This window comes from Hypomesus nipponensis, chromosome 21 (genome assembly GCF_054491055.1).
Source record: "Hypomesus nipponensis isolate SF chromosome 21, ASM5449105v1, whole genome shotgun sequence".
Taxonomy (NCBI): Eukaryota; Metazoa; Chordata; class Actinopteri; order Osmeriformes; family Osmeridae; genus Hypomesus; species Hypomesus nipponensis.
Window position 1 is genome coordinate 15,758,612 of NC_140381.1, and position 11,232 is coordinate 15,769,843.

Below are 11,232 nucleotides of genomic sequence, written 5' to 3' on the forward strand. Positions count from 1 at the left end.
CTCCCCAGAGGAAAAGAAAACTAGAAAAGAGCTCTCAAAAATGTCTCATGCATTTCTCGTAGACAACAATGAGGTATGTGTGAAACCAAAGTGAGATTATGGCTTATTTCTCCTGTTTCTCATGTTTTTCTCCTGAGAAAAAGCCTCACAAAATCTCAAATTAGTCTCCTTTTGGGTTTCCAAGTAGATCTCATCAAGCTCTGAAATAAGTCTCAGATTTTCTCAAGTCGTGTGCCTCTTTTTGATCTCAGACAGAGATATCAGAGAGCTCTCTTTATAAACTCAATCTAGTCTAATTCATGCATCTCATGCTGAACTCAGACAGAGCAAACAAAGAGCTCTCCACAAGAACTCTCTGAATTCTCATCCCGATTGATTGTTTTCTTTAAAAATTTAAAATGAACTCAACTTGCGCATTGTAATGGCGTTTATATGCTTGTCCGTGACGAAAAACTAATTCCCATGACATTTTAAACAGATGTTTTGAAATTTGCATGGTGAATATTTGGGTTACATAATGCAGACAAAAACAAATTTAACAATATTTTTCACTGGATGTTTCAACATTTATTTGTGACAACAGATATGCCTATAATAATACAACTGCGAGATCACTAGTATTTGTTTCGGTATGGCATCACAATACAAGTATGTAATGTTTGTCTATCAACTTAGACTTCTCATTTTCAATACAACATTTTAACTACAGTAGTTGCAAAGATCATGTGCTCTTCTGTTCAGAATATGACCTCTTCTTTGCCTTCAAAATATGTTCAATCCCTTTCAAGTATGTTGGGGAAATGTGCTGCAAACACAATACCTGGCATTGAGGACAAATCAATAAACATCAACTTTCCCAAAATACTTTCAAATGCAACTACTGTCCTCTTTACAGGAACTTCTAGTAAGCTCGCAATGTGAAAACATGTCCCACCTGTCAGAGTATCCTGTAGAAGATGTATGCCTGCTACTGAGAATTCATTCACAAATGCAAATGTTATCTCATTTTGACACTTACGAGTTTCTTTGTAAGAACACAGTAATTCAATCTGGCCATATTTGATCTCCATACCATCCCTAAATAAGACTGTATAATTGTTCCTTCGTATAGCTTTGACATACTGCTTTGAAGTGTAAACAGTTTTCCCTATTTGAGCTCTGTTATATGCCTTCACAGCATTATTATGTAATCTCTGACCAATAAACTGTTCCACAAGAGACACATCATCAGCTTCAAGACATACATTGAATGATGCCCCAATCATTGCCACAGTGCTGACACCATTACTTGCTTGATAACTACTGTCACTTGTCATTTTGGCCAAGAACTCAGAGGCTGCAGTGTTCAGTTTTGTGTTTTGTGTGAAGCTAGGGAGACATTGTATAATCTTTACAGCATTCACCATTTGGACAGGTATATTTTGGGTCCCATGTATAAGACGAAGTAAGTGCCCATTTTTGTCTTCAAAGTGAAAGCAGGAGTGTGTCCACAGAGGTCCAAGAGTTCTTACACTATCTGCTAGATGAACAAGCAAGTGCATATTGGCTGTCATGTATCGTTCACCATAAAGGCCACTTATCTGAGAACAGAAATTCCACAGCAGTTTTTCAGCATGATCTATTTGTGCTGGCGTTATTGACTCCATCAGAAAAATGAAGATAGCCTCACTAAGGAGCAGGAAGTGGTTATAGTATAGGCCTGCAAGAATGCCCCGGAATACAACTGGTCCAAAAAACAATAAAATGGACCGATACTCAGACGCTTTAAAGAACATTCTGTGAGAAGCCACAGAGCGAGGGAATCTAATCAAAAATGGTGGTTGAATTTCTTTCATCCGCTTGTCTACTTCAGTGATTGACCTGGCCATACTAAAACCACATCGGGAAAACTCTGTGGAAAACCACAAAAACATCAAAAGACGCATGACTCCCAGTAGTACAGAGTGCATGTAGTCTATGCCGGTACCCAAGACCAAATCATAGTTTTTCAGTCTGCTGAGACAGGTAGGGCCTTTCACCCCGTGTACGATGCTTTTGGAGTCGTAGGCCAATTTAGCATTATCTACAAACCCCTTGTGGGTACGAGGGGGGCCCTTTGGATCTGCCTCCTGAAAAGGAAAGGCATGGACATGACCTCTCTCTCCTGTCTTTACTGTTTGACCAGGCTGTTCACACTTCAGACACCCAAACCGTCCATTGAACTGAACAGAATTGAGGACTAATGCTTTTGCTGGCAAATCACATGTTCCAGCAATGGTAAGAACTTTGCATATGAAAGGTTCTTGAGCTCCTGCAAACTGAACAGAAATTCCATCTTTTTCAATTTTGTTCAGAGTGTCGCACAGTGGTTCGAGGAATGTCAACATTGATGGCTTAGAGTCCCCAAACCAAAGACCTACAAATATCAGGTTTTCTCGTTTTGTGCGTTGAGCAAAGCTTAACTCATTTATGACACAATAAAAAGGCCAAACAGAAAACTTTGAGGACTTGAAAATGGGTATGCCATCTGTGTTCCAAGTTAAAGAAATGTTTCTCGGATCACTGAGAGGGCCATTGCAAGCTGTTAATTTCTGATAAACTTCTCCATCGTATATTTCCTCGATACTGTCATGACACTTTTTCTGTCTATTAAACCTGAACTTCAGTTTTTCCTCAAAACCTTCCTTAGCAAACAATGACTTCACTTGTTCATCAATAGGAACCTCAATGAAATAGGAAGTTGAGCCCTCAATCCACACATTTGCTTCACAGGATTTACAGTGGGTGTCTGTACTCTCAACAGACATAAGGCATGCCCTACAATATTTGTGCAAAAGTAGAGAAGATGAAGAAGAGTGACCAAAATATTGTTTGAATTTCTGTAAATTCCGAAGACATTCAGTCTGGATGTCGGAGGGGCAGTGCAGAGTGATTAGTGTGAGCAAGTCACTTAGCGCTTTTCCTGTTATTTTGTGTCTGTTCGCAAATGTCATAATGAGTAGCAGACTCTCTGCAACAGAAATTGGTGCATCTCTGTAAAGTGGACCATCTCCAGTGTTTGTTGAGTTTAGTCCTGTTCCCTCCTCTATGTTAAGCTCTATGCTGTCTTCGAATGATAGGTCATCATCAAATGTGAAGTTTGCATCTGAAGTCCCCCCCTCCAAAAAATCCTCGACAAATGATTCTGTGTGAAAAGACAGTTCACTCTCTGATTCTGAATTAAGGCCAGTGTGATGTGTTTCTGTTGTGTGTTCATAACACTGGGACAATAATGCATGATTGGAGTTATGAACGTCACAAGAATCCATGATTGACAGGTTTTCCTGATCAGCAAAGTCCTCAGCTTCCAGAGTAACAGAAGGTAATTCTTTAGTGCAGCACTCATCTGGCCTCAGTGATGATTCTAAAAGAACCCCAAAACAGTTGTAATACACTTAGATTTGTTGTCTTGTTGTAATCAGTCACAAACACAACATTTTGAAAAGCGACATTGGTTGTTGACATGGTTATTGGCTCACTACTTCTGTCGGTCTAAACACATTATTACCAGACATCTACGTGTCTGAGTAACCTGAGCTGATGCTTTTAACTCTATGGAGTTAGATGTTTAACATTTTTTAACAGTTGTTACCTGTGTTCTCCACTAATTTTATGTTCAGCTGAAAATAGAGAGAAATAATAGTTACCAAACTTCAACCATAATGCATATTAATGGTATGTGCAAAATATTAGTAAAACCTCTCAGTAACACTCAGTACAGTTCAACAGCACCACAAATGACAGCATACAAAATGTATTCAATAACAATATAATTCCCATGAAGGAGGCTTTGTTGAAGAGCTATTATACTACTTTTTTTTATTTGTGTGTGCTTTACTAAGCACACACAAGTATTGGCTAGTAAAAAAATTGTCTAAGTAAACTTTAATTTCAAAACAAAATATTCTTAGATTTAAAACTGTTTAGCAATGTTGTCAGAAGCTGCTGAAAAGGGGCTGGAAGAAGAACATAATACTGTATATAGACAGCTGTCTATATAACAACAACAACATCAGATTCTTCCTCACCTTTCTTCTGTATCTTTTGCAAGATCTTTGCTTGCTCTTGACCTTTTTTCTCCAGCGTGAGTCATAACTCTGCGCCATTTTCAAATTTAGTAAGCGTTTAGTAGACTGTTTGCCTGAAAAAATGTCAACAGACACAAACCTTCTCTGAGTACAAATAAACATTTGAAAACTGAATTAAAAAATCAATCATATGATCAAAATCAAAGTTCCTCTCTCTCTACCAATTACATTACATTTCCAACTGCAATTAATTGATGGGCCATACGAGTTTATAATATTGTGACATACATACAGGCTAAAAAGGAAAAACAGCATAAAGTGCCTCAGAAAGGTGTTGAGCCACCACATGTGCTACAGTGATGAAACAAAAGTTCTGTACATCTTCAGTCAATTCTCAAAATTTAAAAACAGCACTGGAACTCAGCAGGGTTGATGCAAAGTGTTTTATTGGTTCTCAGGTAACAAAGATTGCCAATAGAACGTGAGCGTGATCCCGGGATCAGACTGAAGTTTTCTCTGGACAATTTAACTTATATAGTCTTCTCCCCATTGTATGTTAATATGGTACGATATTTGTTGGTTTCATAGACATTAGGTAATTTTACAAAGCGGATCCCTTGTCTAAATGTACCTAAACACTGCAGCGTTTATTCGAAGAAATACGGTATATGTGATGCTCTCAATAAATGATCTATATTTGGTCAAAACAATATCAAGCATATCCACTTACCGCGTTTGTGGTTGACTTTGCGCCAAAAGATGTGAACTTTGAACCAACATTAGGACATTTCATTGGACAAGAGCACTGTCAATTACACCTGCTGCATTGTGATTCGTTAATGTAAAAGGTGGGCTGATGAACGTAAGTGGAACGGAGCGCAGAGCGGCCAGGAGAACAGAGACATACCACATGGAGGAGAAAGACAGCAATCGCAAAAGGTAAAATAGGTCTTTGCTAAGTATAATTTTGTAACAATTAGAAGGCATTTATTTGGAAATTAGTAAGTTTCGGCTAAGGAAACATTTTGAAGAAACTGGTCCACATACTGTACCTATATGGCACATACTAAGGTTACCTAACGTTAGCCTCAAAGGAGTGAGTTCTAAATATTACCCACGCTTCCACCAGAGTGAGTTATTTTTCCAAAACGGTAGCTAGCTAGCTTTAGTTACTCAACCTAGCATAATACTCGTAGCAATGCTACTACCTGCTAGTGTTACTTGTTAGCCTCTAAGCCTCCGAATTGTAAATTTTGAACCCATACTGTATAGAGTTTGTCATATAGTTTTTGTCTATCGGAAAATAGTCAGTTGGAATGTTCAGAATCACACGTGTGACGGTACTCTCTGTGGGGCCCGTTTTCGAACGATCACGCGTGTGACGCTACTCCTTAACGTGTTAAACCTAGACCATGTGCTATGAACTTGAACATGTTAAGAAACAGCTAGTGCTAGCTAAACCTCGACTAGGCAGGTAAATTGTGTTCCAAAGTGCTTTTTGACAGGGAGAAAATGACAATGGCCGGGTTTCCCAGATTTGTTAAGAAGCAGCAGATTTGTTAAGAAGCAGCTTCTTAACAAATCTGGGAAATCCGGCCAATGCCATTAGGTGGATATGGGTAAGTTACATGAAGTTCTCCCCGTTGCAGACTTTTTATGCTATTTAAAGTTGTTAGTTAAATATAGTTTTAGGTAAATTAACCAAAGTAAATGTGTTTTTTTCCCACATGAAGCTAAAAATGCAGTTCTTACTGTAAAATCACTAATTGTCAAACGTTTTTTTATAAAAAACTTAAGTTCCTTAAGTGCTTGGTGTCTTAGGACATTTAGGTATTTTTCAAGTATATTTGAGCATGTTTATCAATGATCCAGTGTTGTAAACTTGTTACATTTAGCACAGTGTCACAAAGGGTATTGAGTTACCTAGAACTGCATTTTCATTTACATGGGCTGTACTTTTATGTATGTCACAGAATGGATTGCCAAGGGAAAAAAAACATGCCTAAAAGAGCACGAATACCACCAAAGAAGATGAGACTGTATGAACCAGACTGCGCACCCAAAGATGACCAGGATGGTAACTGAATCATTGTCATTTTACTGCACATGTTTTTAATGTAATATTATTTCTTCAAATACATATTTCTTAATTTTAACATATTATGATCATAATATCATATTTTGGATGGTATTATAATAATCAAACAATATATTTAATTTCAAGGATTAGGGCCACAATGGACTGAATTCACCCTACCTGAAAGCCTAAATTAATAATAAATACAAGTAAAAAAGCTACTTGATTTGCAGCATAGTAAATCCTTTGAACCTAATAATTAATACTGAAATCATAATAGGCCTTGAACCAACCACTGTGCACCGTCAATACATTCAAACACTAAAATAGCATTTAATGGTAACATGTTATTAATTTAACAACATTACATTTATTTTTAGGCCCTACCCTTTTCTAAGTAGTTTATGAATTTAGGAACGGTAATATAGTTGGAATTTTAACCATGAGAATGTTGGATAATGTATTAGGTGCTAGGGCTCCTGTCAGAGAGCACGAGTCACCAGGTGGAGTTCAACTTCTGACTTGGTAGTAAGATGGTGCATTACAGGCAGTCACAAGCTGTAAATTGGTAGTTAAAAAAGGTTCATTAATGTCATAGCTGTTATAACTACTATTATCTGTTAACAAACAGAAGGTTATTGGGTAACACTTTACAATAAGGGTAAATTAATGAGCGTCCATTAATGCTTTAACTAATGCATGAATCATCATCAGTTAATACATAACTCAGAAAGTACTTAATTATGCACTGATCATGAACACATCATTTGTTAATAGGGGGTCACATGATTTACTATTAATTAAATCCGGAATCATATATCAATTCCTATTGATATTAACACATTAACTGATAGGTGAGTTAATTACTTTAGTTAAACGTGCAAAATAATACTTTTAGTTAACTGTGTGAACTAAAACCCTGAGTTAACAGGGTAAACTAATGGTAATACCTTAATTCATGTGTTAATTACCACAATGGCGGCATCCATGGACAATTTACAATAAAATGTACAATTATCACACTGTACAAGTTAGATAAACATTAGTAAGTTAGCAAGATAGCAAAATACAGAAACTAACAGCTTCACATAAAAGCGGTTAACATTCAGTATTCTCTATACAGACTGAAACAACTCAGGAATCGCTTTATCTGCTGCAACAAAAGCTAAATATAAAGAGGTACAAACTTACATCCTCTCTAACTTCTGTACAGGCAACCGCCGTAATGAAAATAAATACGAGGCAATCTCTGGGATTTCTCACGCAACTGATGTAATTAGCGTATGTAATAACTTAGCCACTATAACCTGCAAAGTCTCTGTAGCGTGGGTAATTCACAACAATAGTAGTATGTTTGAATAAAGTTATGTATTTGTTTACTAAATAGCTCAATTTTTCACTCATTTTCAGCTGTTTTTGTATTTTTGACATTTGAAGATGGATGCACGTCAAAGATTTTTAATATCTGTGATGTACTAAACAAAAATGAAAAACCTATAACTGGCTTCAGAGATCTTAAGCCAGGTGATGTTGTACTAGCAAGATGGTCTGACAACAAATTCTACAATGCCACAGTGGACTACATTGGAACAGCTGACAAAACAGTGGATGCAAGGAAAGGCTCAAAGAAAGACATTAAAAAAAGAGATGCAGCTGCTGAGAGATTCTATAACCTCCAATCACTGCCTCAAGCCATTCAATCGACCTCTGCACAGCCAAACCCAAATTTGGTAGAGTGCAGTGCCATTTACCCTCCACCTACCCAGTCATCTCCACCTCCTGGGCCACAGCACCAGCCTTCACCTACCCAGTCATCTCCACCTCCTGAGCCACAGCACCAGCCTCCACCTACCCAGTCATCTCCACCTCCTGGGCCACAGCACCAGCCTCCACCTACCCAGTCATCTCCACCTCCTGGGCCACAGCACCAGCCTCCACCTACCCAGTCATCTCCACCTTCTGGGCCACAGCACCTGTCTACACCTAACTTCTCATCTCCATCTCCTTGGCCACAGCACCAGCCTCCACCTACCCAGTCATCTCCACTTCCTGGGCCACAGCACCAGTCTACACCTAACTTCTCATCTCCATCTCCTTGGCCACAGCACCAGTCTACACCTACCCAGTCATTTCCACCTCCTTGGCCACAGTACCAGCCTCTATCCACCCAGCCTCTTGACTTCTCATGTCCATTGCCAATAACACTTGGCTACAGCCATCCTCAGTATCCACAGCCTCACGCTGTGCAGCGCATGCCTCCAGACCAATTGCAACAGCGGCCTATTTTGGTGGATTTGGATCAACAACCGAAATCAACAACCCCAAATAACCTGACAGCCAAAGAAAGCTTTCTTAGAATGATGTACAGTCCCTCTGTTCATACTGAGGAGAGTCAGGCTAGTACGTCTGGATACCAGAGTTCATTAAGCTCAGAATCATTGGCAGACACCATTATCATTGAACGTGATCCACTACCAGAATATGGAGAACCATGTGTGCAAATTGAATCAACAGAAGGCAGAGCTTGGAAGCCATGCAAAGCATGTCAGGCTGAGGTGGCAAAATTAATTGAGGCGAAGGGGAAACTGGAAGATGTCTTGTGTAGTATCAGTAAGTAACATTTTTTGTTCTGTTGTATTTATGTTGCATCAGGATTCCATAGTAAAGTAATAATTCATCTTCTGTGTTACAGGTGTTGGACAACTTGAGGCATTACAGGGCTTTCTGGATAAAGTTGGAAAGATAAATCACCAGGCTGGTGTCGTGTCTACAAGAAGACAATCAGGGAAACAAGAGCTGTACCAAGACTCTGGCCTCTTCCTGTCACCTACCCGGTTCGCTGCAATCCATGCAGATGCAAGAAAGGACTGCCTGCGACTATTTCATCTGCTCTTTGATGAATTCTTCACTGCTGAGGAGTGCCAAAATGCAGTGGCATTTGGAAAACATGGAAAGGTGCCAGAAGGGAAAGCAGTCCTGGACAAGTCCAAAGTCGATGGGATTCTTAGTAAGTACATTGGTAGATCTGTGTTTTGTGTGTGTTTATTCACACAGTTGGACTTTTTCATGTTTTGTTTTACAACATCCACATGCACTAGTTGCTGATGAATTTAATAATTGAATAGCTAGCAACACACATCACTTGCTTGGTTTCCTTTTTGGTGCAGGGAATTCAATTCCCCGAAGATCCATAACCTTTTTGAAGAAACAATTGAAGAAATTTAAATTTTTATGTATCTTCTCTCCCCAATGTCATGGTGTTATCTGCCCACTTTTAACCAAACTTTCAGAGGATTTTTATATGTGTGGGATGTGTAGCTATAAGGGATGCTGATTATAGATACTTTTTTTTTTTTTTTACCTTTTCTTTTCGACCCTCCGTTTACCGGCAAGCAGGCCGCTGATCTCACACAATTGCAATAAAAACCTGCTCCAAATAGACAAACAAAAGCCTCATAACTTACAAAAGTGGCAGACATGGGTTGATTTTGTGGTGAGTATTACACAAAGTTGCAATTGCAATTATTGTTGTGTGGACTGTTTATGTCAATACCGTTGATGGAGGTTCTTTCTGTCACAGACATTCACTTGCATGTGTTTCAAAACACAAAACCTACGGCGGTGAAAAACAATCTGACAACAATCTGTAATCATGAGTTTGAAATTAGGATGGTGTATTCTGTCTGTTATTTTGACTATTTTGTTTTTTGGAGTGGTATTTTTACAGCCAAGTTTTAACATTGGAGTGAACTAGTGTTGCATAGTAAACCTGTACTAAAAAAAGACACTTTCACTGTTATAGCTTCAGTGTTCCTGTGCATACATGGGAGACTGACAGAACGCCATCTCTGTAGCACTCCATCCAGTCCAGAACCCGGGGTCCTGAAGTCTCGACTTTTACGATACTCAAACGATGCGATGTTAATATACCTCTCTGATCTAACGAGTCTGACTAGCTGTCGTGACCTCTCAGGTGGGCTTTGGCTACGATGGAGAGCTGGAGAGATGGTTGTCCCACACAGCTGACTTACTCTTACTTTTTTGGGACGTAAGGCCTGAGGCCATTGTACAACAGGTCAAGGACAAGCATTAGACTGCAGACTGCTTTGCTCTCGCAAGTCACGTGAGCAAATCGCAGCCGTTGCCATGTTTTAACATATCCCAATATTATTGCAAATGTGATTAATCGTTGAGCCCTAAAAGGAGAGGTTCCCTGGTAACAATTAAGTCAGGATTTTCCACACCATGGTTACAGTACGCAAGGGATATTTATCTTTAATTTGTGCTTCCTTTATTCTTGCAGCCTACATCATGCGCTGTGGAAGTCTGGAGGGATGGACACCGGTGGAGAAGGCCAAGGTCAAAAAAGCCTTAATAAATAAATGCCGTCAGAGGGTCGAAAAGACATAGACAGTGGGAGACAGGGAGAGGAAGGGGGGAGAGCGAGAGACGGAGAAGAAGAAAGAGGGGGAGAAGAGGTGGAAAGGGCGGGGGAGCGAGAGACGGGGAGGAGAAAGAGAAGAGGGGGTGAAATGGGGGAGGGAAAGAGACAGATGGGGGCAGGTTGGAGTAAAGAGAGCAAGGGAGACGGAGAGGGGGGAGGGGAGTGAGAGAATAACCCAGGGAGGGAGAGGGGGAGGGGAGTGAGAGAGACTGAGGAGAAAGGGAGAATTGGATGGTTGAAAGCGAGGGAGATGGAGTGAGGGAGAGAATAAGCCAGGAATGGAGTGAGAGGGGGAGGGTAAAGAGAGACAGGGAGACGGAGGGAGGGAAGGAGACAGCCAGGAAGAGGGTGAGACGGGTAAGGGAGAGGAGGAAGGGAGGGAAGTGTGAGAGAGGAGAGGTAGTGGTGGGGAAGGGGTGAAGAGAGAGATAGAAACAAGAGAAGGGATAAGGTAGTGAGGGAGGGAGGGAGTGTGAAGAGGAGGCGGGAGGGGGTAGAGAGGCAGGCAGGGAGAGAGAGGCAGGCAGACAGTGAGAGGGGGGAGAGAGGCAGGCAGACTGGTAGAGGGGGGAGAGAGGCAGGCAGACAGGTAGAGGGGGGAGAGAGACAGGTAGAGGGGGGAGAGAGGCAGGCAGACAGGTAGAGGGGGGAGAGAGGCAGGCAGA

General features: G+C 40.3%; 2 protein-coding genes across 2 annotated transcripts; one reads left to right on the forward strand and one right to left on the reverse strand.

Annotated features, from left to right (window-relative positions):
- Positions 1-773: 773 nt before the first annotated feature.
- On the reverse strand, positions 774-4,124 carry LOC146238152 (uncharacterized). Its single transcript, XM_084684874.1, has 3 exons — positions 4,047-4,124; positions 3,611-3,638; positions 774-3,382 (listed from the first exon to the last, which is right to left on the reverse strand). Exons 1-3 carry the CDS (start codon positions 4,122-4,124, stop codon positions 774-776), a joined length of 2,715 nt encoding a protein of 904 aa, XP_084541000.1.
- Positions 4,125-4,898: 774 nt separating this feature from the next.
- LOC146238153 (uncharacterized) lies at positions 4,899-10,572 on the forward strand. The gene is made up of 5 exons (XM_084685653.1): positions 4,899-4,985; positions 6,020-6,123; positions 7,534-8,733; positions 8,816-9,130; positions 10,427-10,572. Exons 1-5 carry the CDS (start codon positions 4,903-4,905, stop codon positions 10,531-10,533), a joined length of 1,809 nt encoding a protein of 602 aa, XP_084541779.1. The 5' UTR covers positions 4,899-4,902; the 3' UTR covers positions 10,534-10,572.
- The last annotated feature ends 660 nt before the right edge of the window (positions 10,573-11,232 follow it).

Excerpts from the sequence above, each read along its gene's own strand:
- LOC146238153 (XM_084685653.1), top strand. The coding sequence starts at position 4,903 with ATGAACGTAAGTGGAACGGAGCGCAGAGCGGCCAGGAGAACAGAGACA. Across the intron at positions 4,986-6,019 it reads AAAGACAGCAATCGCAAAAG|AATGGATTGCCAAGGGAAAA; the intron begins GTAAAATAGGTC and ends TGTATGTCACAG. Across the intron at positions 8,734-8,815 it reads AGATGTCTTGTGTAGTATCA|GTGTTGGACAACTTGAGGCA; the intron begins GTAAGTAACATT and ends TCTGTGTTACAG.
- LOC146238152 (XM_084684874.1), bottom strand. The coding sequence starts at position 4,124 with ATGGCGCAGAGTTATGACTCACGCTGGAGAAAAAAGGTCAAGAGCAAG. Across the intron at positions 3,639-4,046 it reads GCAAAAGATACAGAAGAAAG|CTGAACATAAAATTAGTGGA; the intron begins GTGAGGAAGAAT and ends CTCTATTTTCAG. Across the intron at positions 3,383-3,610 it reads AAAATTAGTGGAGAACACAG|AATCATCACTGAGGCCAGAT; the intron begins GTAACAACTGTT and ends GGGTTCTTTTAG.